The sequence below is a fragment of the Pristiophorus japonicus genome, chromosome 7 (genome assembly GCF_044704955.1).
Source record: "Pristiophorus japonicus isolate sPriJap1 chromosome 7, sPriJap1.hap1, whole genome shotgun sequence".
Lineage (NCBI taxonomy): Eukaryota > Metazoa > Chordata > Chondrichthyes > Pristiophoridae > Pristiophorus > Pristiophorus japonicus.
The window spans coordinates 36138031-36165211 of NC_091983.1; the positions used below are offsets into that span (position 1 = coordinate 36138031).

Here is a 27181-nt window from a genome sequence, read left to right on the forward strand (position 1 = left end):
AGGTGTTACCAATGAGTCAATGGCAGGATAGATGTGCAGAATGTACAAACATTCTTACTCATAGACTGTTTCCCCAAATTATTTTTTGAATTAAATCTACTAATTTGCATTTCTGAGTGTCAATACAACTTTGCATCCTGAAAATGATTGGCTTCCGACATGAACAGGACTGTGGATGTCACGACTGGCACATAAATACTGCAAAGACAGATTTTAAAAAAGGTTAACAAATCTCCAGCAACAAATCAACATGTGCTGGAGTGAGACTCCACAGTTTGGGCCTCCAAGGTTGAGTGTCATGCCACGACTGTTAATCACATCATTAACGGTGTCTTTGCAACATAAATTACCAGCCTTAATTGGTAGTTGCAAAATTAAGTTGCATTGATGGTGTAAATCCAGCAATTTCATGATGTGCAACTAATGCCAATGGGGAGACTCACGGAGAGGTAGTAATTTTGTGGTTTTGTCGAGGCTAACAGTGGAGCAGCGAAAATCATCCAGCAATTTGTAAAGAATCTTCTTCGGCATAAATTGCTAAATTTTTTTGCACTCCAACTTTGGCTGGTGCCATTAATTCACCATTATTTATGCAGCAATTTCTGAGTCAGGTGATTGTTATATTCTTTCTAAGAACAGAGGAACAGGAGTAGACGTTTCAGCCCCTTGAGTCTGTTTTGCCATTCAATTGGATCATGGCTGATCTGTATCTTAACTCCATCTATCCGCCTTGTTTCCGTAGTGCTTAATACCTTTTTACTATCAAAAACCTAGCAATCTCAGTTTTAACGTTTTCAATTGGCCTAGCCTCAACAGCTTTTTGAGAGACAGAGTTCCAGATTTACACTACCCTTTGTGCGAAGAAGTGCTTCCTGATATCACCTATGAACAGCCAGCTCTAATTTGATGGTTCCGCCCCCTTGTTCTGGACTCCCCCACCAGAGGAAATAGTTTCTCTCTATCAACCCCATCAAATCCTTTAATCATCTTAACCTCCTCCAGTAGATCACCCCTTAATCTTCTATACTCGTGGGAACACAAGTCTAGTCTATTTTTCCAATGAGTATATGTAAATCCAATATTCTTGCAGCTGCTTCTTTTCCCTATAATTTTCTGAAACTGCCTTGATATCTTGTCAAAAACAGAATTTTCTCAGTTTCGACAAATTGCAGTCGATGTTAGTACCGCTGAGTCGTATATAGGTCTGTAAAGGAAGAGCGATAGCAGAATTCAAAAGGTATCTGTTTTTCTCAAGACCTGACTTGAGTATTTCATCTGCAGGGTGATGAATTTTCTTTTCAGAAATGTTCCTTTTTAATTAAAGATGCATTCATTCACAGCTTGACATTCATGTATTTATTCATTCCACAAAGAAATTGGATTTTAGCAAAAACAGGTAACATGGAATGCATGAAGCATCGATGTCTTGTGCCACGGCTGTGCTGATCAGTGTTGTATAAATGATGTTATCACTGCAGTAAAATGAAGACAAAGCGCATGGAATCAATCTTACTATCTACAAGGTGTCTAATCTGTTGCAATTATACAAACTTTAACTGTGGTGTCAAATCGAAATGAGTTCTTCCCTGCTGACTGAATCAGCTCTTCCAGTCTCCCAGTAAATCGCAACCATAAGAACATAAGAACATAAGAATTAGGAACAGGAGTAGGCCATCTAGCCCCTCGAGCCTGCTCCGCCATTCAAAAAGATCATGGCTGATCTGGCCGTGGACTCAGCTTCACTTACCCGCCCGCTCCCCGTAACCCTTAATTACCTTATTGGTTAAAAATCTATCTGTGATTTGAATACATTCAATGAGCTAGCCTCAACTGTTTCCTTGGACAGAGAATTCCACAGATTCACAACCCTCTGGGAGAAGAAATTCCTTCTCAACTCGGTTTTAAATTGGCTCCCCCATATTTTGAGGCTGTGTCCCCTAGTTCTAGTCTCCCCAACCAGTGAAAACAACCTCTCTGCCTCTATCTTGTCTATCCCTTTCATTATTTTAAATGTTTTTATAAGATCACCCCTCATCCTTCTGAACTCCAACGAGTAAAGACCCAGTCTACTCAATCTATCATCATAAGATAACCCCCTCATCTCCGGAATCAGCCTAGTGAATCGTCTCTGTACCCCCTCCAAGGCTAGTATATCCTTCCTTAAGTAAGGTGTCCAAAACTGCACGCAGTACTCCAGGTGCGGCCTCACCAATACCCTGTACAGTTGCAGCAGGACCTCCCTGCTTTTGTACTCCATCCCTCTCGCAATGAAGGCCAACATTCCATTTGCCTTCCAGATTACCTGCTGCACCTGCAAACAAACTTTTTGGGATTCATGTACAAGGACCCCCAGGTCCTTCTGCACCGCAGCATGTTGTGATTTCTCCCCATTCAAATAATATTCCCTTTTACTGTTTTTTTTCCCCCAAGGTGGATGACCTCACATTTTCCGACATTGTATTCCATCTGCCAAACCTTAGCCCATTCGTTTAACCTATCTAAATCATTTTGCAGCTTCTCTGTGTCCTCTACACAACCCGCTTTCCCACTAATCTTTGTGTCATCTGCAAATTTTGTTACACTACACTCTGTCCCCTCTTCCAGGTCATCTATGTATATTGTAAACAATTGTGGTCCCAGCACTGATCCCTGTGGCACACCACTAACCACCGATTTACAACCCGAAAAGGACCCATTTATCCCGACTCTCTGCTTTCTGTTAGCCAGCCAATTCTCGATCCATGCTAATACATTTCCTCTGACTCTGCGTACCTTTATCTTCTGCAGTAACCTTTTGTGTGGCACCTTATCGAATGCCTTTTAGAAATCTAAATACACCATATCCATCGGTACACCTCTATCCACCATGCTCGTTATATCCTCAAAGAATTCCAGTAAATTAGTTAAACATGATTTCCCCTTCATGAATCCATGTTGCGTCTGCTTGATTGCACTATTCCTATCTAGATGTCCCGCTATTTCTTCCTTAATGATAGCTTCAAGCATTTTCCCCACTACAGATGTTAAACTAACCGGCCTATAGTTACCTGCCTTTTGTCTGCCCCCTTTTTTAAACAGAGGCGTTACATTAGCTGCTTTCCAATCCGCTGGTACCTCCCCAGAGTCCAGAGAATTTTGGTAGATGATAACGAATGCATCTGCTATAACTTCCGCCATCTCTTTTAATACCCTGGGATACATTTCATCAGGACCAGGGGACTTGTCTACCTTGAGTCCCAAGTGGGCAGAGGAAAGGCTTCAAGGACCATGTGGGGTTGTTTTCTCGAAAGTGGGAAGGAAATGTCTTCTGTCCTCGATCTATAGCAAAGTTGCAAGTGTGTTTGTAAAGAATGCAATTATGATTTTGCTACACAGAGTGCACAGAAGAGATCTTGCCCATGGTTCCTACAGGTTTCTAGAACATGTAGCACCAGCCATTCCACAGTACATCTCCATCATCATAGGCAGTCCCCTGAAATCGAGGAAGACTTGCTTCCACTCTAAAAGTGAGTTCTCAGGCGACTGTACAGTCCAATATGGGAATTACAGTCTCTGTCACAGGTGGGACAGACAGTCGTTGAAGAAAGGGCGGGTGGGGAGTCTGGTTTGCCGGATGCTCTTCCTCCACTTAAGGCGGTCTTGGGCCAGGGATTCCCAGGTGTCGGTGGGGATGTTGCACTTTATCAAAGAGCTTTGAGGGTGTCCTTGAAGCCTTTCCTCTGCCCACTTGGGGCTCGCTTGCCGTGTAGGAGTTCCGAGTAGAGCACTTGCTTTGGGAGTCTTGTGTCGGGCATGTGGACAATGTGACCCACCCAACGGAGCCAGAAAGAAAACGAAAGGCCGATGGGAGGCACATCACTACCCCCTGCAGACACCACACAAATGGTGACCCAACCCCAATGGCATCCCAGTCAAGATAGGGGTCATCTCTGTCTTCCATAATGCCATATTGAAGATTACTGTACCACTGTGCATAACTATTGCAACAAACTGGTAGCCTTAATGTTGTATGGTTGGAATGCAGAAAGGCATTGACATGTTCCCACATAATAAAATATTGCATAAGGATTGGACTTACGGGATAGATGGCAATTGTATTAGGTAGCAGCAAGTTGTGATGCACGGGTGGTGGCTGGCTGTTTGTGGTCTGTCACAGGAATTATAGCTGGGATCACTATCATTAGAATCTAATCGTGTCCAAAGTGTCTAAATTTGCAGCCGATGCCAAACTGGGAGCAGTGGCAAATAATAATGACTTTGCGTACATCCAAAGGGATGTAGAGAAGCTGGTCAGGGAGGCAGAGAAGCGGCAGGTTCAATTGAATACGGATAAATATAAAGTCAAGGATAGTATGGATCGTGTACTACATAGAAACATGCTTGCAATAATACAACAGGAAATAAAGATCCAGGTCTTGGGTAGATAGATTGCTAAAACTGTCACAGATTGCATAGGCAGCTAAATAAATGCACAGTAGGTTGGGATGCAATGCTGCAGATATGTCAAAGTAAATAATTGTAAAATTATAACTGGCTTTGTTTATTGCACATATGGAGAACTGCATGCAGTTTTGGTCTCCCTATTTAAAAAAAAGATATGAAGTTGCTGGAGGGAGTGCAAAGGGAGTGGCACCGGGGACAGAGATATGAGGGGAGGTTAGCTAACCTGGGATGTTTCTCTCTTGAAAAGATAAAACTACGGGTGAACTGATGTACAGAAAGATTGAAGCATTTGCCAAAAGCCTCAAATATGTTTTTCTGCTGCGTTCAAATTTCAGAGCAAGAGATCAAAATTTTCAATTTAAGGATGGCAAAATAAAATAGTACATACAGGCAACATTTTTTCAGCAAATGGGTGATATATGGAACAGACCAATGTAATGAGCTCGTACTTCACCATCCTTCATCTTCTGGGTTCCTGACTTCAGCCGTGGCATGGCAGGTGAAGCCATACACACCACTGCAGAGAGGGGGAACCAGGTTGGTTAAAGTGGACTGGGAAAATAGATTAAAGTGTAGAACGGTTGATGAACAGTGGTGTACATTTAAGGAGACATTTCACAACTCTCAAGAAAAATATATTCCATTGAGGAAGAAAGGGTGTAAGAGAAAAGATAGAAATAAACGACTGTATCCAATTAAAAACAATGGCTTACAAAGCGGCCAAAACTATAGGGAGGACAGAAGATTGGGAAACTTTTAAAAGCCAGCAAAGAATGACTAAAAAAATGATGAGGAAAGGGAAAATAGACTATGAAAGTAAACCAGCATGAAATATAAAAACAGATAGCTTCTATAGATATATAAAAAGGAAAAGAGTGGCTAAATTAAATGTTGGTCCCTTAGAGGACAAGACCAGGGAATTCGTAATGGGGAACATGGAGATAGCAGAAACTCTGAACAAATATTTTATATTAGTCTTTACGGTAGAGGACACTAACAATATTCCAACAGTGGATAGTCAAGGGGCTATAGGGGGAGAGGAACTTAACACAATCACAATAACTAAGGAGGTGGTACTCAGTAAGATAATGGGACTAAAGGCAGATAAATCCCCCTGGACCTGAAGCTTGCATCCTAGGGTCTTAAGAGAAGTAGCGGCAGGGATTGTGGATGCATTGATTGTAATTTACCAAAATTCCCTGGATTTTGGGGAAGTTCCAGCAGATTGGAAAACTGCAAATGTAACACACCTATTTAAAAAAAGGAGGCAGACAAAAAAGCAGGAAACTATAGACCAGTTAGCTATTATTGGGAAAATGTTGGAGTCCATTATTAAAGAAGCAGTAGCAGGCCATATGGAAAAGCATAATTCAGTCAGGCAGAGTCAGCATGGATTTATGAAGGGGAAGTCATGTTTGACAAATTTGCTGGAGTTCTTCGAGGATGTAACAAATAGTGTGGATAAAGGGGAACCAGTGGATGTGGTGTATTTGGACTTCCAGAAGGCATTTGACAAGATGCCACATAAAAGGTTACTGCACAAGATAAAAGTTCACGGGATTGGGGGTAATATATTAGCATGGATAGAGGATTGACTAACTAACAGAAAACAGAGTTGGGATAAATGGTTTATTCTCAGGTTGGCAATCAGTAACTAGTGAGGTGCCACAGGGATCAGTGCTGGGACTCCAACTATTTACAATATATATATTAACAACTTGGAAGAAGGACTGAGTGTAACGTAGGCAAGTTTGCTGATGATGCAAAGATGGGAGGAAAAGCAATGTGTGAGGAGGACACAAAAAAATCTGCAAAAGGACATAGACAGGCTAAGTGAGTGGGCAAAAGTTTGGCAGATGGAGTATAATGTTGGAAAATGTGAGGTCCTGCACATTGGCAGAAAAAAATCAAAGAACAAGTTATTATTTAAATGGAGAAAGATTGCAAAGTGCTGCAGTACAGCGGGACCTGGGGGTACTTGTGCATGAAACACAAAAGGATAGCAAGCAGGTACAGCAATGATCTGGAAGGCCAATGCAATCTTGGCCTTTATTGCAAAGGGGATGGAGTATAAAAGCAGGGAAGTCTTGCTACAGTTATACAGGGTATTGGTGAGGCCACACCTGGAATACTGCATGCAGTTTTGGTTTCCATATTTAAGAAAGGATATACTTGCTTTGAAGGCAGTTCAGAGAAGGTTCACTAGGTTGATTCCGGAGATGGGGGGGGTTGACTTATGAGGAAAGGTTGAGTAGGTTGGGTCTCTACTCATTGGAATTCAGAAGAATGAGAAGTCATCTTATCGAAACGTATAAGATTATGAGGGGGCTTAACAAGGTGGATGCAGAGAGGATGTTTCCACTGATAGGGGGGACTAGAACTAGAGGGCATGATCTTAGGATAAGGGGCCGCCCATTTAAAACTGAGATGAGGAGAAATTTCTTCTCTCAGAGGGTTGTAAATCTGTGGAATTCCCTGCCTCAGAGAGCTATGGAAGCTGGGACATTGAATAAATTTAAGACAGAAATAGACAGTTTCTTAAACGATAAGGGAATAAGGAGTTATGGGGAGTGGGCAGGGAAGTGGACCTGAGTCCATGATCGGATCAGCCATTATTGTATTGAATGGCGGAGCAGGCTCGAGGGGCCTATTTCTTACGTTCTTATGTTCTTATAGGTTGGAGACTTTCCAGTGGCATGGGTTGAAGTCTGGCGGCAGATGGGTCTGGATCTGGTGTGAGAGACGTCAGAGATGGGCAAGGAGAGAGAAGTACCTTTGAAAGTTGAACTCTCATGTTAAACTGAAAAATAAAAGTGGTTGCCGGAAGGCTGGGCATGCAACATGCCTATATACCAACACATTGCGGGGTATCTGAATGGTGACAGATTAGGAAAAGGGGAGGTGCAACAAGACCTGGGTGTCATGGTACATCAGTCATTGAAGGTTGGCATGCAGGTACAGCAGGCGGTTAAGAAAGCAAATGGCATGTTGGTCTTCATAGCGAGGGGATTTGAGTACAGGGGCAGGGAGGTGTTGCTGCAGTTGTACAGGGCCTTGGTGAGGCCACACCTGGAGTATTGTGTACAGTTTTGGTCTCCTAACTTGAGGAAGGACATTCTTGCTATTGAGGGAGTGCAGCGAAGGTTCACCAGACTGATTCCCGGACGGCGGGACTGACATATCAAGAAAGACTGGATCAACTGGGCTTGTATTCACTGGAGTTCAGAAGAATGAGAGGGGATCTCATCGAAACGTTTAAAATTCTGACGGGTTTAGACAGGTTAGATGTAGGAAGAATGTTCCCAATGTTGGGGAAGTCCAGAACCAGGGGTCACAGTCTAAGGATAAGGGGTAAGCCATTTAGGACCGAGATGAGAAGAAACTTCTTCACCCAGAGAGTGGTGAACCTGTGGAATTCTCTACCACAGAAAGTTGTTGAGGCCAATTCACTAAATATATTCAAAAAGGAGTTAGATGTAGTCCTTACTACTAGGGGGATTAAGGGATATGGCGAGAAAGCAGGAATGGGGTACTGAAATTGCATGTTCAGCCATGAACTCATTGAATGGTGGTGCAGGCTCGAAAGGCCAAATGGCCTACTCCTGCACCTATTTTCTATGTTTCTATGAGGAGGTGGGACCCACATTTCTCTATGCAGCGAATTTTCAATCTTAATCCAGCTATCAAGAAAAGCACCAAAATAGAAAGGTGGAAAGAAAGCTTCTTCAGAAGGAGGGAAAAAATTAGTGCGGAGTCATCCAATGTTCCCTGTAATTTCTTTTGCCGCTGCACGGCCCCTTTAAAAGGGCTGCGCAGGCCATTCAAAATACCGCACATGCGCAGTTTTTGCATCCAGAAACCGGCATGCTGGCTGTGCAGGATCCCTGGAGCTGTGCACAGCCCCACAGCCATGCAGCTTACAGGGAACATTGGAATCAACCCTGATCAGTCCTCCAAGTACCACTATCTCCCAGGCCTTGAATGACATAAGGAGAGAATGCAAAGCAAGTTGATTTTGCACTCCATGAACAATGAGGATGAGACACCTAAAAGAAGGAAGAAAAAGAAATGTAGTTCACTCCTTACAATAGAGCCAGCTTTCGAGAGCATCATAATGAATGCAGTGTTACTACTGACATAAATATTCTGCCAGTCCGTTGGTGAGAAAAGCACAATTTATTTCAGTTGCAGCAACTCTATTGGCCACAAGATGGCAGGACAGGAACACTGCATTGAATTATTTGTTTTTTTTAAATCCACATGTCAAAATGGATATATCTTTACGGGTTCCCGCAAATAGCTGCTGCTGCTATTTAAAGCAAAAGTGCACAGAACAAAAATAAAATCTGTCATTTACTTAAATGCTATAAAATGACATGAATTTTCTTACATGAGGTAGAAGATATAAGAAACAAGCTCATTGTCACATAAAAAGCTCTTTACGACACGCTTGGTGCCTTTAATTTATATTTTAAAAGTTTACCTGATTATAAGAGTTTCAGATTAGGAATAGATAATATGCTACTGGATGATATCCATTATGAAGTGAATCTGATGCTTTCTTGACAACTGCAATAAAATGTGCTGACAACCAGCAGCGAATCAGCAAAGATGGTGAATTGCTGCTGTGATTTTTGAGTTCAGGGCAGCCTTAAGGATATGAACACTGCAGGGTAGAAATTCAGATAGGTGAAGTTCACCTACGTGCTCATACAATATTCCTGTCAGCACATGAATGCAGATTCAGTATTTGTATGTGAACTTTGCTGATGTGAATTTCTAGCCTTTGATGTTCTGCCAGTATTGGGTGGAGGAGCATTGAGTTTAAAATTGGGGAGGGAGAGGTGGTGGGAAGAGGTCATTTCCTTCTAACCCCTTGCTGTCCACTCTTCTCACAACAGTACACTCCTCGGATGAAATCTCATCTGGTCTCACCTCTGTTTTGTCACTTGTGCCTTCGGTCAGGCTGTGGGATGTGTTGAGATTTGATTCTTGGGTTGGGTCTCGAGCTCTGTTGCTACCCCGCCCCACCTCCTCCCCCCTGTGATCATGACCCTCAGTGTCCCTCATTTACTGTGATGGCTGCCAGGGTAGCCACCACATATTAGCCCGCCTTTATCCGGCAAGCTGTATCTGGACGCCTGCTAGGCAACTCACAGCTCGCCAGTCTGATGTAAATCATGCCTCAAAATCGTGACCATATCTTCACCGTGAGTATGGGCCACCAGCCGGCATTTATCCACCATTCAAAATCTAACCCCGTAACTCTATTACTCACTCCTATATGTCCCTTCCTTCTAGTCTCCACTCTTTTTTGTTCATCTCCACTCACTTTTATATCACTCATCTTTGCTGATTCACTGCTGGTTGTCAGCACAATTTTATTGCATTCGTCAAGAATCAGGTTCGCTTCATAATGGATATTTCACCTTTTGTCTTTCATTCTCTCATTTGCTTTCTCAATTCCTCTCTCTGTTTTTGCAGATCTATCATTGCTAGATAGTGGACCATAACTTACTGCAACAGGGCATCTAACTGCATTGCGAAATTAACAGCGCAAGGACTGAGGAGGAAGTGTAAATGAGAGTGGGTGAGTTCAATCTCAAATCAGGTACAGAAAGAGAAAAAAGAGAGGGAGAGAAAGATTGGATTAAGGGAGAGAGAAAAAAAGAGACAGAAAGGAAAAGTAAAGAAAAAAGTAAAATTTTATATTTTTAATATCTCCAACAACAATCAAAACTTGAAGGAATGAGACACCACATTTGTAATAGCTAATATTCAATGCCAGAAAGGTTGCTTGGCAGTAATTAGCAGTAATCACATCGTTACTATGGTACTTAGACAGGAATGGACAAAACTGAGCTTTCTGTGGTGAGTTTAGTTTGTATCTATTGTGCAAATACAGCCATTCAATGAGAATGTAGACAGCAAGATGCCATTTTCGGGAAGCTAATGGCAGGGAGACGCAACTCAGACAGCAACTTTTGGATTTCCGTGTTTAACTGCATAGCTGCCTCTCGGCTGAAGTTAGAACATAACCTGCTCTCCGATGCTCAGCTTGGGTTCTGCTGGAACCACTCGACGCCAGACCTTATTACAGCCTTGGTCCTCCGTAATCGCACTGTGGGAGTACAGATGGACCAGCTACATAAATACTGTATCAACAAGAGCAGGTCAGAGGCTGGGAATTCTACAGTGGGTATCTCACCATCTGACTCCCCAAAGCCTGTCCGCCATCTCGAAGGCACAAGTCAGGAATGTGATGGAATACTCTCCACTTGCCTGGATGACTGCAGCGCCAACAACACTCAAGGAGCTCGACATCATCCAGGACAAAGCAGTCCGCTTGATTGGCAGCCAATCCACCACCTTAAACATTCATTCCCTCCACCACCGGTGAACCGTGGCTGCAGTGTGTACCATCTACAAGATGCACTGCAGCAACTCGCCAAGGCTTCTTTGCCAGCACCTCCCAAACCCACGACCTCCAGCACCTAGAAGGGCAAGGGCAGCAGATGCATGGGAACACAAGCACTGCACGTTCCCTCCAAGCTACACGCCAATCTAACTTGGAAGTATTTCCCTGTTTCTTCATCGTCACTGGGTCAAAATCCTAGAATTCCCTCCCTAACAGCAATGTGGGAGTACCTTCACCACACGGACTGCAACGGTTCAAGAAGGCGGCTCACCATCCCCTTCTCAAGGGCAATTGAGGATGGGCAATAAATGATGGCCTGGCCAGCGATGCTCACATCCCATGAACGACTAAAACAAAACATAAGAAATAGGATCAGGAGCAGGCCATTTGGCCCTTTAAGCCTGCTCTGGCAATCAATAAGATCATGGCTAATCTTGTACCTCAACACCTTCCCACAGTATTCCCATATCCCTTTATTCTCTTAGTATCCAAAAATCTATCGCTCTCCATCTTGAACATACTCAACAACTGAGCATCCACAGCTCTCTGGAGTAGAGAATTCAAAAGATTAACAACCCTTTGAGTGAAAAAATGTTTCCTTATTTCAGTCCTAAATGGCCAACCCCTTATTCTGAAACTGTGACCTCCCCAGTCAGGGGAAACATCCACCCAGCATCTACTCTATCCAAGCCACATTCAGAATTTTATACGTTTCAATGCGATCACCTCTCATTCTTATAGGCCTAATGTAATTAATCTCTCCTCGCAAGACAATTCCCCCATCCAGCAATCAGTTTAGTGAACCTTTGTTGAACTACCTTAAAGGCAAATATATCCTTCCTTAGGTAAGGAGACAGGAGACCAAAACTGTACACAGTACCATTTGCGCATAAATAACGGGGGGTGGCATTAGTCTTGCCATTATTTTGACAGCAAATTCTAAGCCAATGAATTACTCCATATTTACCGACATGCCAGGAAAGAGCCAGCCCTGAGTGCTGTGTGTGTGTGTGTTGGGGGGCAGGGTGGGGGGGTGCAGGCCCTGACTCTGCTGGTTGGTCAGGCAGAAGATTGAACTATGAAGTAACACCTCCACAATCGTGTCAGTATTTGGTTGGTGGATGCTCTCTTCCTGATGCTAATTCAACAAAGGCAAAGGCCCCAGTTCAGGTTATAGTGTAGCCAGCAATGTGAATAAGAAAAGCTTCAACTGACTGATAGGGCTCAATTTTTCCTACCAGGGCGGGGGGGGGGCGGTGGGGGGGTGGAGAGATGACGCCCGAGGCAGGCTGTAATCCCACTCCTGGCTCCATGTCGGCAAACCCTAGATTGTGCTTATCAAGCCTGCCTAGTGAGATTCTGGATAACTAAAAGGAAGCGGGTCTGATGACGCGTCATCAGCCAGTTTCCTTAAAGGGACCATGCCCATATACATTTTGACAGTTATGCTGTTGGTGTTCGACAGTACTGAGTGCTGCAAACGCTGACAAGCACTGCACAGAGGTGCACCCAGGTTTTCCCACCACTCCTTCCAGATGCTTATGGAGAGAGTCACAGCACGCAGGGAGGCTCTCTTCCCTTCCCATGAGACCTCCCCACGAGACCAACACAGCCTGGTTGCACATTGCACAGGAGGGCAGAAGCAGGGATTTCATCAGGAGGACCAGGCTGCAGTGGCGCAAACCTTTCAATGATCTCAGTAGATCACAGAATGTTACTATAAAGCCACAATCAACCTCATCCTGCTGTGCCACTCATCACATCCCCATCACTCTACCTTCCCTACCCTACTCCTGTGCATCCTTACTCACACCAACTTACCTTGCACCTCCAACCATCCCTCTCTATCTACATTATCACTTCCCCATCTCACTAGCCACCCCTCACACTGACCCTCATCCTTGTCCAATCACACCAACTAACAACACACAAGGGTAGGCACTCGGGTGTTATCGTCAATGCTGATGTAAAGTTTCTGCTAATGTGTTATCAAACATTTGAAATCTTTATTTTCAGCCCTTTGTCTTCTTGGATAGATTTGTGTGCACCTTTGGAAGTGGCTTAGTGAGTTGCAGTGAATGGCGAGACATAACAATATCCCCACCGCCTCTCCCCCAATGGTGATGAATGTGAAAAGAATAGCTTGGGCATCATAGGGATGCTTTCTGATGTTGGTGCGAGGTGGTGCCAACCTGGCGCATCATGTGGCAGTCAAGGTGTACAGCATCTAGTGAAGTAAATGTGGCCATGGTGAGGCCATCCTTGGCCTCCTGGGCAGCAATGTGGCTGGGTGTTGATGCCCTGTGTTCTGTGCAGCATCAGGCGATTGCAGAAAAGATTGGTTTTGTTGGTGGTGATGTTGATGTGACCAGTGCTGCTGGTGTTAGGTCTGATCATGCTGGGATTCTGAGGACCAAGGTGAGTTTTTTTCAAGGGCACCAATGCTGATGGAATAGATGGCAACTGAAGTTGAGATGACAGAAGCGACCTGTCAATGGTGAGAGAGATTGCTCCAAGGAGGTGACACTGGCCAGAGAGGTCACTGCAAACACTTCAAACCTCCATAAAGGTGAAAAATGTATTCCAAATCTTGAAGACTCCAGCTTCTAAGATTGGAAATTGAACAGCTGTGAAATGGTAGCAGTTATACCACTTTGGCAGCTTTCAACTAGTCAAACCAATCCACAGTTGTTGAGAACCCGACACACTTACCTGACGTGATTCCCGAGGGCTTTGAGCAGCTTCTTAACTATCTCAATTGCCTGACATGCTGCATAGTGCTGGGTCTGCAATCCACAGGCAGAGCCGGCACTTGGGAAATTCACAAGGAGGTGGGTTCAGAGCGGACTTCTGCCCCGCTGTCAATCACGGCCATTTTGACAACTGGCCGGCCTCAAACTCACACTCACAGGGCTGGTAAGATTCCGGCCATAGTGTGGCATTATGGTCTCTGGTGGCTCTTGCTGCTAAGATTTAGACAGCATAAGATTGGGAGAGAGAAGGGTTGCGCAGTGAAGGTGAAGATGTGGGATAGTTTGAGGCCTGGCACATTATGGGTAGTAGTCAGGCTGTGGACATGCAGGGTTGGTGCAGGAAGGGGATAGGAATAATCACAGGCAGGATCACTGCTGAACCATCACTATGTCCTTTAGGGGTGATGAGGCATGAATTCAAAATTGTCTGCTGTTTATTATCTTATATAAATACTGATGAAATGTAGCGATGAAAAAATTATAATCCACCTGTCTAACATAATAATAATTTTTTTTTGGCATATAACTCCCACAATAGTTCCCAACATCTCATCATCATCATCATCGACAGTCCCTCGAAATCGAGGAAGACTTGCTTCCACTTTAGAACTCAATTTTAGAGTGGAAGCAAGTCTTCCTCGATTTTGAGGGGCTGCCGATGATGATGATGTTGAGCTGTTGGGAACTATTGTGGTGGTTATATGCTAAAAAAAACTCTTTTTGCCGAATGTGTTTGTTTATGGTTATTTTTGTGACTGAACCAATCATAAAAAGCACTACCAATAAGATTTTGGCATTTGTTTGGTCCCTGGTTACATGGTTTTGGAATTTATTTGGTTGAAAGGAAGAATGGAGATCCCAAGTTCTAGGATTTGATTGATCAACCTACATCCATACATTCTTACATTTCTACAATCATATACAGTCTATTCCTATTAATTTGTCCATTGGATAATTTTTTTTTTAGTAAAACAAGTTTTCAAATTACCAGGAGGAAACTGTAATCCTGCATTTTTACAGAAAGAAAACTATTAATAAGGTAGATAGAAAGAAGTATATGTTAATGTATCAGTGTATTGATAAAGCTTACTGATAGAAACCTCGAATAAATAGCTGAAAAGTTGGTCTCTACCACACAAAAGCATTCAAAGGAAATTTGAAAATACATGTTTGGGATCATTATGCCCTATCATAGGATATCGACGAGTAAACTGTGATTTACATGGCACACCTCATTACTCAAACCAACACAAGTGATAGAAAATGTCAGAGCACAGTATTCAATGAGCAGCACTGACAACATTAGTCAGTTGTACACAAACAAGAGGTAATTATAACAGGGCACGCCTCCTTAGCACAGACAGAAATCCAAGGGGAAATGTTATTTCAACACATAGAGAACTGAACTATCTAGAGGCCATTAATAATTCTTACCTTGACAGAGTGGAACTGCAGCATCCCACTGATACAAGCCATTCGGAAACTGTCTACAGGTGGCATTACTCTGACCAACCAACCGGTATCCTGCTTTACAGTAAAACTGCACCATGCTGTTGAGGGCGCCTACTGTCTTATTCACCACACCGCCGTTCAAAGGAATACTGTTCAAGCTGCAGTAGGAAGCTGGAAACAAAAAAAAGATTCTCAATTTAATTTCAGTGCTGGTAACAAGACCAGAAAGATGAATAGAAATGTCACAATTGCTGGAAATCTGAAATAACAGAAAATCTCCAACTGTAAGATCCCATCTGAAACATTAACCTAGTTTTCCTTTTCCGATGCTGGCTGACCTACTGTGCGCTTCTCACATGCTCGCTTCCTGTTAAGAAAATAACACAGATTCTAAGTTTATTTATTCAGCAGCATCATTCCGGTTATAAAAGGGGTCGGGGGGTCTAGTAAGGAGGAGGAACTGAGGGAAATCCTTATTAGCCGGGAAATTGTGTTGGGGAAATTGATGGGATTGAAGGCCGATAAATCCCCAGGGCCTGATGGACTGCATCCCAGAGTACTTAAGGAGGTGGCCTTGGAAATAGTGGATGCGTTGACAGTCATTTTCCAACATTCCATTGACTCTGGATCAGTTCCTATGGAGTGGAGGGTAGCCAATGTAACCCCACTTTTTAAAAAAGGAGGGAGAGAGAAAACAGGGAATTATAGACCGGTCAGCCTGACATCGGTAGTGGGTAAAATGATGGAATCAATTATTAAGGATGTCATAGCAGTGCATTTGGAAAGAGGTGACATGATAGGTCCAAGTCAGCATGGATTTGTGAAAGGGAAATCATGCTTGACAAATCTTCTGGAATTTTTTGAGGATGTTTCCAGTAGAGTGGATAAGGGAGAACCAGTTGATGTGGTATATTTGGACTTTCAGAAGGCGTTCGAGATTGATGTGCAAAGTTAGAGCACATGGGATTGGGGGTAGTGTACTGACATGGATTGAGAACTGGTTGTCAGACAGGAAGCAAAGAGTAGGAGTAAATGGGTACTTTTCAGAATGGCAGGCAGTGACTAGTGGGGTACCGCAAGGTTCTGTGCTGGGGCCCCAGCTGTTTACACTGTACATTAATGATTTAGATGAGGGGATTAAATGTAGTATCTCCAAATTTGCGGATGACACTAAGTTGGGTGGCAGTGTGAGCTGCGAGGAGGATGCTGTGAGGCTGCAGAGCGACTTGGATAGGTTAGGTGAGTGGGCAAATGCATGGCAGATGAAGTATAATGTGGATAAATGTGAGGTTATCTACTTTGGTGGTAAAAACAGAGAGACAGACTATTATCTGAATGGTGACAGATTAGGAAAAGGGGAGGTGCAAAGAGACCTGGGTGTCATGGTACATCAGTCATTGAAGGTTGGCATGCAGGTGCAGCAGGCGGTTAAGAAAGCAAATGGCATGTTGGCCTTCATAGCAAGGGGATTTGTGTACAGGGGCAGGGAGGTGTTGCTACAGTTGTACAGGGCATTGGTGAGGCCACACCTGGAGTATTGTGTACAGTTTTGGTCTCCTAACCTGAGGAAGGACATTCTTGCTATTGAGGGAGTGCAGCGAAGGTTCACCAGACTGATTCCCGGGATGGCGGGACTGACCTATCAAGAAAGACTGGATCAACTGGGCTTGTATTCACTGGAGTTCAGAAGAATGAGAGGGGACCTCATAGAAACATTTAAAATTCTGACGGGGTTAGACAGGTTAGATGCAGGAAGAATGTTCCCAATGTTGGGGAAGTCCAGAACCAGAGGTCACAGTCTAAGGATAAGGGGTAAGCCATTTAGGACCGAGATGCGGAGGAACTTCTTCACCCAGAGAGTGGTGAACCTGTGGAATTCTCTACCACAGAAAGTTGTTGAGACCAATTCACTAAATATATTCAAAAAGGAGTTAGATGAGGTCCTTACTACTAGGGGGATCAACGGCTATGGCGAGAAAGCAGGAATGGGGTACTGAAGTTGAATGTTCAGCCATGAACTCATTGAATGGCGGTGCAGGCTAGAAGGGCCGAATGGCCTACTCCTGCACCTATTTTCTATGTTTCTATGTTTCTATGTTAATGCCTCGGTGACAATGAGTTAACCATGCCCCAACAGCTGCTCCTCTGGCTTGTGCTATTTGTGTCAGTCCCCTGGCACTCTCTCAGGGTCCACTGCAATGCAACCCAGACTTTCAGCAACTCAGAAACAAGAACTCATTTTCAGTTCATTTCAGACGCCCATAATATTTGCTAAATTCCAAAGCGGAAGTTAATTGCTGGGAGGCCATTACGTTCTAAAAAAAAAGTCCTCAAGCCAGATACAATGCTCTACATTATAATTAATCTATTAAATCAATATGCAACAGAATAATTTGAGATTGTTTCTTTGATATCTAGTCTCGATAATGTTTCCTTTGGTTCCAATATGCAAACATACTGGAAAAACTATATCAGCACAAGTGATCTACTCAACTGAGCAACTACAGAATAATTGAGATTTCGATCTGGAAGAATCCGATAAAACAGTCACTGATTTTTAAAATATACATATATATTTAGATTTCAGAGATTCTAGATATATACACTTGTCAGATTGTTCTGCAAATTCAACAGTTTCGGAAGACAGAGCTGCAAATACTGAGAAGCACTGCACAGAGGTACACGGCTGCACCAGGCTCTCCCATGACTCCCTCCATTTGCTTGCAGCATGCAGGGAGGTCCTTTTCTCTTCACATGGGTGGAAAGGACCTCCCCAGGAGACTAACGCAGCCTAGTTGCACATTGCACAGAAGGGCACAAGCAAGGACGTCGGCAGGAGGACCTGGTTGTAGTGGCACAAATCCTTCAATGATCTCAGCAGGTCACGAAACGTTACTGCAAGGCCACACTAAACCTCATCTTGCTGTGCCACTCATCACATCCCCATCACTCTGCCTTCCCTACTCTACCCCTACACATCCTTTCTCACACCAACATAGCTTGCACCTCCACCCATCCCTCTCTCTCTCTATCCACATTATCAGTTCCCCAATTCACTAGCCATCCCTCACACTCACCCTCATCATTGTCCAACAATACCAACTAACAACACACAAGGGTAGGCAGTGTTCATGTATAGTTAATGTTGATGTGTTGTCAAGCATTGAAATCTTTATTTTCAGGACTTTGCGTTCTTGGACAGATTTGTGCGCACCTTTGGAAGTGACTTAGTGAGTTGTAGTGTAGTGAGACATAAGGGTGATGAGTGTGAAAGGAATGGGTTGGCCAATGCAGGGATGCGTTATGGAGCTGGTGTGGGGTGGTGCCAACCTGGTGTATCATGTGCCAGTTAGGGTTTTCAGTGTCAAGTGAAGTAAATGTGGTCATGGTGAGGCCATCCCTGGTCTCCCAGGCAGCAATGTGGTTGGGTGCTGATGCCCTGTGTACTGTGCAGCATCAGGTGATTGTGGAGATGGTTGGTGTTGCTGTTGGTGATGCTGGTGTGTTTAGTGATGTTGGTGTTGGGGTTGATCATGGTGGGATTCTAAGGACCAAGGTGAGATTTTTTCAATGGCACTGATGCTGCTGGAATAGATGGCAGGTGAAGTTGAGATGACAGCAGTGCCCTGTTAATGGTGAGAGAGGTTGCTCCAATGAGGTGACAGTAGAGAGTTTACTGCAAACACTTCCAAAGTGCATACAGCTCACATTTTTTTTCAAAATCCTGAAGGCTTCAACTTCTGACATTGGAAAGTGAACAGCTGTGAAATGGTAACTTTTATACCACTTCTGAAGCTGCCAACCAGCCAAAGCAATAGAGAGTCCTGAGAACCCGACTCCGCATACCTGGTGTGAAACCTGAGGGACGGCAAAGCTGCTAAAAGTTTGGTAAAATTGTAAGTGCCTGCTTTTAAGTCTCTTAACTAGCATTTAAGTACCTTTTAATTATGTGAATTACCTGTCCCACCGCTTGCTGTCGGGTCAGTTATCCGAACGCAGATCTGACAGGTCAGAAACTCACACGAAGGCAGGTTCCGAGCGGAATCAAAGCCATTTTGACAGCGGGCCCGCCTCCAAGCCCGCACTCGCAGGGCTGGGAAGGTTAAGTTATTATAAAAACTTTCAAACATTATGATGAACTGCAATATGTTATGAAGTAAACAGATGTGAAAGGATGAAAGGATGAAAACACTGTGTGCCAAATGTGTGGGAATCAGAGATAATGATTTACTTGGAACTTCATGAATAAAAAAGGATTTTATACTCAGCAGGAACTTGATGATTATTCCACACAATCACATGCATGAAAATATAGACTCGAGTTGAGTCTGAATGGATAGTGAAATATATTTTTCACACAAACCTGAAATAAAAACAGGTGAAATATATTCCAAACCACAAATGTGTAACAGATCAATGTATGTTGAATATAATGATTGACAATTTGCCATACTTGGTTTCAATGTATCTTTCTCAAGTTTCGGTCAAGTTTTCAAAATGGATCTCACTTGGTCTGTTCATACCTTCATTTTGTCATCATGACCTCCACAAATCTTAACTTTGCACCATATAGCCATGGTTTAATAAGATTTTTGGCCTTTTTCAGGGCCCAAGAAATGGTCTCAACATAATTTTACCAGCAGCATTATAACTGCAATTGGTTAAAAGCTTTGTTTTCTTGCCTTTTTTTTAAAGCTGGGAAGGGGTGTGGCCTGGAGTGTGCAGCCTTTCAATGTCCAAACTCTTCTGGCTTTCTCCACTGGGCAATGGGCAGTCAAACACCACTCGTTGTTTTTTCGGCGCACTCACATGAGATGCGCCAACTTCCTAGGCTCAAAATGACGCCAAAATTATGTCCCCGGACTCTGTTGACTTTCCCGGGGCTTGGCGCGGCATGGTGATTCCATTGGGGAGTGGAGCGAGGGCCCTGCGCATGAAAGAGTGCCGGCAGCTGTCCGCATGCGCATTAGAGCATTCGTGCATGCGCAGTAGCTCCTCCCATGATGATAAAGATGCATGCTGCAGCGTGGGACCTGATGCATCCCGCCCCTATCCCAAGCCGAGTGGCCTCTCGCACCGGCCGCCCAGCCCGCTGTCTGTTGATCTTTGCAGCCTGTGTGTTGTGCGAGCCCAGCCCAGCCTGCCTGTGTGTGTATTCTACGAGCCTGTGGCCAGTTCCCTGTGTTCTCCCGCCCGCACATATCCCTGGCTGAGTGGCCTCTTGTACCAGCCGGCCCGCTGACTTCCTGGGCCGAGTTTAGAAGGGAGGACTTTTGCTTATATTTTTGACTTATTATTGATGGTTTTTATGCTTCTTGAATGTTGTTATGGAAGGTGTTTAGTGCTTTGCAAGGTTCTCTCCGCTTCCCTACCCCCCCTATCTCTGGCTACCTGCGCTGATTTCTTAACTCTCCGCAAGGGCTTTCTGTGCGACCACAAGAGGCCACGTACGCTGGCCTAGGTTAGTTTGGAGCAACTATTAGCTGTCCAAAGTGGCTTAAATGGCCAAAACGGGCATAGGTGGCTGGTAACGCCCCCTTTTGAACAAAACTAAACTAAATTTTAAAAATCCTAACTAACTCACTTACACTGGCGCAACTTGAATGTGTAAAATGAGATACTCCAGAAAAATCAAGTTGCTCTCAAAAAAGGGAGCAACTCCTGGGCAATTTTGGGCCCATAGGGTCTGGTGCAAAAACAATATGAACTGAAGCTTGGCTGTTGGGAGTTATTCCTAATAATAGGGGAGGAATTCCAAAGCACATTGAGTGAAAAAGAAAATCTAGGTTCATTTGGGACTTTCAGACCATTCTTATCACAACTTGAATTCAAGCAATTTAAGTAATTTAGAAATAATTGGAAGTTTTATTTTAATTGTTCATGGTGGCCTTTATTTATCAGCTTGTAGTAGCAGCAGTCAGCCTTACAGTGGTTATGACATTATTAATTTACATGAAAGCCAAACCTTCAGAGACACCTCGGGCAGAATTTTCCAGTTGTGGTTAAGTTTTGTTTTAGCAGCAAAGGTCTCCTGATTACCATGTCCTGCGGTATTTATATATTGCAGAGTGGTTGATGTCAGCTCACCAAGTATTCATTCATCTCACTCAAGTGCAGCAATGCTTAATCAGAGGATTGAACCCAGATCTACATCACACAAAACTCGACTGCAAGGTCCAGAACATGAACTTTTTCTGCATGGCTCAGCTGGTTCAAGTTCAACAATGTTCCTTCTCTTGGAGTTTCAGAAAATGACCCTTTGCTTAACATCAATTTAGAACCAATGTGACATTCATGGGCAGGAACTCTGGCCAGGTTCTCAATGTCGGTAATTGGCCAAAGAGCCAGAGGCGAGACGGGGAGATTTCTTTTTACACAGTGAGTTGTTGGAAGCAGATTCAATAATAACTTTCAAAAGGGAGTGGATAAATACTTGAAGGAGAGAAAATTGCAGGGCAAGAGCAGGGCAGTGGAACAAAGTGGATAGCTCTTTCAGTGAGCCAGCACAGGCATGAAGGGTCAAATGGCCTCCTTCTGTGCTGTAGGATTTTATGGGCAAGAAATTCTGCTGCACTCCATTTGGGGCGATAAGTTTTGAGAAGCGAGAAAAGTATCAGCAGGCGATAATCCTTTTTGCACCTCGGTAACTTCAGCTTTAGCACTCCAAGAGGGAAGTGGAGCGCTAAATCAAATGCTACCACTTCTCTTTGAGTGCTAAAGTGTGTGAGAGGGGCAGTAATGGCAGAGCGCTGCACAATGTCCAGGGCACTGCTGTTGGCATCACAGGCTCCTTCCCTTGCTTAAAGGAAAGGGTCAATACAGGGTTGCAAGAATTTTCTTCTTATTTCTGTGGAGGCACAACAACAAGTTGAATTTATTTCGCACCTTTAATGTAATGAAAAGTCCCAAGATGCTTCAAAGGAGTATTATGAGACAAAATTTTGACACCGAGCCACATAAGTAGAAATTAGGGCAGTGAAAGCAGGTGACCAAAAGCTTGGTCAAAACGGTAGGTTTTAAGGAGCATCTTGAAGGCGGAAAGAGAGGCGGAGAGATTTAGGCTGAAATTCCAGAGCTTCGGGCCGAGGCAACAGAAGGCACGGCCAAGAATGGTTGAGCGATTATAATCAGGGATGCTCAATAGGGCAGATTTAGAGGAGCATAGACATCTCGGGGGGGCTGTGGGGCTTAAAGACATACAGAGATAGGGAGGGGCGAGGCCATGGAAAAATTTTAAAACAAGGATGAGAATTTTGAAATCAAGCTGTTGCTTAACCGGTAACCAATGTAGGTCAGCGAGCACAGGGTTGATGTGTGAACGGGACTTGGTGCGAGTTAGGACATGGGCAGCAGAGTTTATGTAGGGTAGAATGTGGTAGGCCAGCCACGAATGCATTGGAATAGTCAAGTTTAGAGGTAACAAAGGCAGGGATGAGTGCTTCAGCAGTGGATGAGCTGAGGCAAGGGTGGAGACGGGCGATGTTACGGAGGTGGAAATAGGCAGTTTTGGTTATGCTGTGGATATGTGGTGTTAAGCTCATTTCAGGATCAACTATAACACCAAGGTTGTGAACAGTGTGGTTCAACCTCAGACAGAAGTTGGGAAGAGGGATGGAGTCAGTGACTAGGGAATGGAGTTTGTGGCGGGAATCAAAAACAATGGCTTTAGTCTTCCCAATATTCAACTGGATGTCGGACAAGCAGTCTGATAATTTGGAAACCGTGGAGGGGTCGAGATAAGTGGTAGTGAGATAGAACTGGGTGGCATCAGTGTACATGTGGAAACTGACGCTGTGTTATTCAGATGATGTCGCTAAGGGGCAATATGTAGATAGGAGGGGGACACCAGAGGTAATGATGCGGGAGTGGTAAGAGAAGCCATTGCAGATGATTCTTTGGCTACAATTTTGACAAGGTCCCACACAAGAGATTGGTGTGCAAAATTAATGCACATGGTATTGGGGGTAATGTACTGACGTGGATAGAGAACTGGTTGGCAGACAGAAAGCAAAGAGTAGAAATAAACGGGTCCTTTTCAGAATGGCAGGCAGTGACTAGTGGGGTACCGCAAGGTTCCGTGCTGGGACCCCAGCTATTTACAATATACATCAATGATTTGGATGAAGGAATTGAATGTAATATCTCCAAGTTTGCAGATGACACTAAGCTGGGTGGCAGTGTGAGCTGTGAGGAGGATGCTAAGAGGCTGCAGGGTGACTTGCACAGGTTAGGTGAGTGTGCAAATGCATGGCAGTATAATGTAGATACATGTGAGGTTATCCACTTTGGATGCAAAAACATAAAGGCAGAATATTTTCTGAATGGTGACAGATTAGGAAAAGTGGAGGTGCAACGAGACCTGGATGTAATGGTACATCAGTCATTGAAAGTTGTCATATAGGTACAGCAGGCGGTGAAGGTGGCAAATGGCATGCTGGCCTTCATAGCGAGAGGATTTGAGTATAGGAGTAGGGAGATCTTACTGCAGTTGTACAGGGCCTTGGTGAGGCCATACCTTGAATATTGTGTTCAGTTTTGGTCTCCTAATCTGAGGAAGGACATTCTTGCTATTGAGAGAATGCAGCGAAGATTCACCCGACTGATTCCCGGGGTGGCAGGACTGACATATGAAGAAAGACTGGGTCGACTAGGCTTATATTCACTGGAATTTAGAAGAATGAGAGGGGATTTCATAGAAACATGAAAAATTCTGACAGGATTGGACAGGTTAGATGAAGGAAGAATGTTCCCAATGTTGGGGAAGTCCAGAACCAGGGGTCACAGTCGAAGGATAAGGGGTAAGCCATTTAGGACAGAGATGAGGAGAAACTTCTTCACTCAGAGAATTGTGAACTTGTGGAATTCTCTACCACAGAAAGTTGTTGAGGCCAGTTTGTTAGATATACTCAAAAGGGAGTTAGATGTGGCCTTTCCGGCTAAAGGGATCACGGGGTATGGCGAGAAAGCAGGAATGGCATACTGAAGTTGCATGATCAGCCATGATCATATTGAATGGTGGTGCGGGCTCGAAGGGCCAAATGGCCTACTCCTGCACCTAATTTCTATGTTTCTATGTTTCTACGATTAGATAGATAAGAATGGAACCAGGCAAATGCAGTCCCACCCAGCTGGACGACGGTGGAGAGGCTTTGGAGCAGGATAGAGTGGTCAACCATGTCAAAAACTGCAGACAAGTCAAGAAGAATGAGGAGTGATAGTTTGCCTTTGTCACAGTCACACAGGATGTCATTTGTGACTTTGACGAGAGCCGTTTCGGTATTGTGGCAGGCGCGGAAACCGGATTGGAGGGATTCAATCATGGAGTTGCGGAAAAGATAGGGCCACAACACAGTAGTATTGATTGTCCTGCTCATATTCCCTTTGAGCACAGTGTTGATGAATTTACTTTTATATGTCAGCTAGACGATTAAGGTCTGCAGGCTATTTGACAATGGGCGTAATAAAGCTAACCCTCAGCTGGTGTCCATAGATCTCGCCCCAGATTTCACCCCTCACCCAGATTATGATGTTTTTATGCCAAAAATCAAGTGACAATTCGGGGCTCAAATTGATGTCTACCAAACCCAATGTGAAGAAAACCACACATCAGGCATGTTGCAAACACTCTTCTGCAAAACACTCCATAAAATCTCTTTACGATCACTGCAGGAACAAGTTGGATTCTTACAGAGGTCAAGTAAATCTTGCATGATAAATTTGAAATCACACGATTTTAAATTTGCACTTTATAGGATTCAAAATGGCTATACTGTTTCTTCCAGCTCAGAAGGGAAACAAGCTGTCCTACCATTTGGTGATATTTGATAGCCTTTTCCATTAATATATCTCCAGCGTTAGCACGCTTCTGCATACAGGTCATTCAGTCATTCATCCAGATGCCTTTCTGTTTCTGAAGCTTTTACAGGATCGCAAACACATTGGCTGAATGCTCGTGGGGCAGGTGGGGAGGGGGATTACTCGAGATGTGCGGCCTTTTCAGAGAAATAAAGCCCATTAAAAAAACCTCAAGTAATCTCTGAGGGGCGTCACCTGAAATTGCCAGGAGGCAATAAGCTCTGCATCCATCGTTGTGTTAGGCTGGTTAGCTTGGAGCAGTGTCAGCATTCTGGGTGCAGCAAGTGATCAATAACAGTCGACTCTCACCAGTTCAGCACAAAATAAGTGTTCTTTTCAGTACTTTATTCCTATGTTCATTCAATATCAATAGATTTTAAAATGGAATCATAATTATGGCCACATGTAGCAAGAGGTCACCGTATAACACAATGGTAAGAATGGCACACCAGCAGAATGTGAAAAGCAAGTCAGAAAGATAAAAGATTTGTATAACTTTATCCAAGTGATTGGCTAAAAGTAGAGCAGCTGCATTAAGAGCTCATTGCCCCAATAATAACTCGGAGGTGTGTTTGGAGCTGTGGGGGGCGGTGATATTGAGTGGGAAACCCGGAAGAAATTTCAGCGGATCGGTCTGTGGCTTTAATTGCTTCCACCTAATCAGAATAGAACTTGCGAATGCGCCATAGCATGGTGCGGATCCATGTGACACGATCTCAACTGGAAAATTTAAAAGGCCAATCCAAAGATGGAAATTGCAGGCGTTAGGAGTTTCAACCATGGGAGGGAGAAGACTCAGAATGGATCAGGACCATAAAGGGCTACACCTCGATATAACAATGCATTGCTTGATGCACTGCTGGGTGCAGTGAGGAGTCGGAGAGAGATGCTCTTCACCGGCAACGGGAGGAAGAAACCTTCTGCAGCCGTAAAGAAGGTGTGGCTGGAGGAGGCTCAGGAGATCAGCAGCAGGAGCATTTGCCACACTCCTGGATTCAGTGCAGGAAGCACTTCAATCTCCCGGAAAAGTGAGTACGGTTGTGTATTTATCTACATCCTGCATACCCCACCGACCACCCCCTCCCCCCACTCTGCCTTGTCAAGCCTACTCCATCACATCCCTCCTCACACAAATGCAAAATACTGTGGATGCTGGAAATCTGAAATAGAAACAGAAAATGCTGGAAATACTCAGCAGGTCAGGCAGCATCTGTGGAGCGAGAAACAGAGTTAACGTTTCAGGTTGGTGACATTTCATCGGAACTGAAAAAAGTTAGAGTTAGAACAGGTTTTAAGCAAGTGCAGAAGCAGGGAAGTGGGTGGGGAGGAAAGAACAAAAGGGAAGGTCTGTCATAGGGTGGAAGGCAGTAGAAAGATTAAAAGACAAAATGAATGATTGTATGAGGCAAAAGGAGATGGTAATGGGACAAGTAAAGGAACAAAAGATGGGTCTAGAAGAGGTGTAAATGGGAATCACAGAATCAACAACAGCTGCTATCTGGAAAAATGGGGGTAAGAGGTTATAATCTGAAATTATTGAACTCAATGTTGAGTCCACCTCAAGCATGAGTGGGATGATGTCACAGGACAGGATAAATCTTCATTTGGAAAGACATGGAATAATCAAGGACAATCAGCATGGATTTGTTAAGGGAATGTTGTGTCTGATTAACTTGATTGAATTTTTCGAGGAGATAACCAGGAGGATCGATGAGGGCAGTGCATATGATGTAGTGTATGTGGATTTTAGCAAAGCTTTTGATAAGGTCCCACATGGCAGACTGGTCATGAAAGTAAAAGCCCATGGGATCCAGGCCAAATGGACAAGTTGGATCCAAAATGGGCTCAGAGGCAGGAAGCAAAGGGTAATGGTTGATGGGTGTTTTGGTGACTGGAAGGCTGTATCCAGTGGGGTTCCGCAGGGCTCAGTGCTAGGTACCCTGCTTTTTGTGGTGTATATCAATGACCTGGACTTGAATGTTGGGAGTAAGTTTGCAGATAACACTAAAATAGGCTGTGTGTTTGATAATGAAGAAGCAAGGTACGGACTGCAGGAAGATATCAATGTACTGGTCAGGTGGGCAGAACAATGGCAAATAATTCAATCTGGATAAGTATGAGGTAATGCATTTGGTGAGGGCTATCTAGGCAACGGATTAAATGGTACGACACTGAAAAGTGTAGAGGAACAAAGGGATCTTGGAGTGCAGGTCCACAGATACCTGAAGGTAGCAGGCCAGGTAGATAAGGTGGTTAAGAA

The 27181-nt window shown here is 44.0% G+C and overlaps 1 protein-coding gene across 1 annotated transcript in view; it reads right to left on the minus strand.

The window, feature by feature from the left end:
• The window catches only part of LOC139266579 (CUB and sushi domain-containing protein 1-like), a 3131815-nt gene that overhangs the window by 228518 nt on the left and 2876116 nt on the right, over positions 1–27181 (minus strand). The window contains exon 49 of the mRNA XM_070884173.1: positions 15049–15237. Within this exon, the coding sequence (XP_070740274.1) occupies positions 15049–15237 (189 nt within the window). The remainder of the gene's footprint in view (positions 1–15048; positions 15238–27181) is intronic.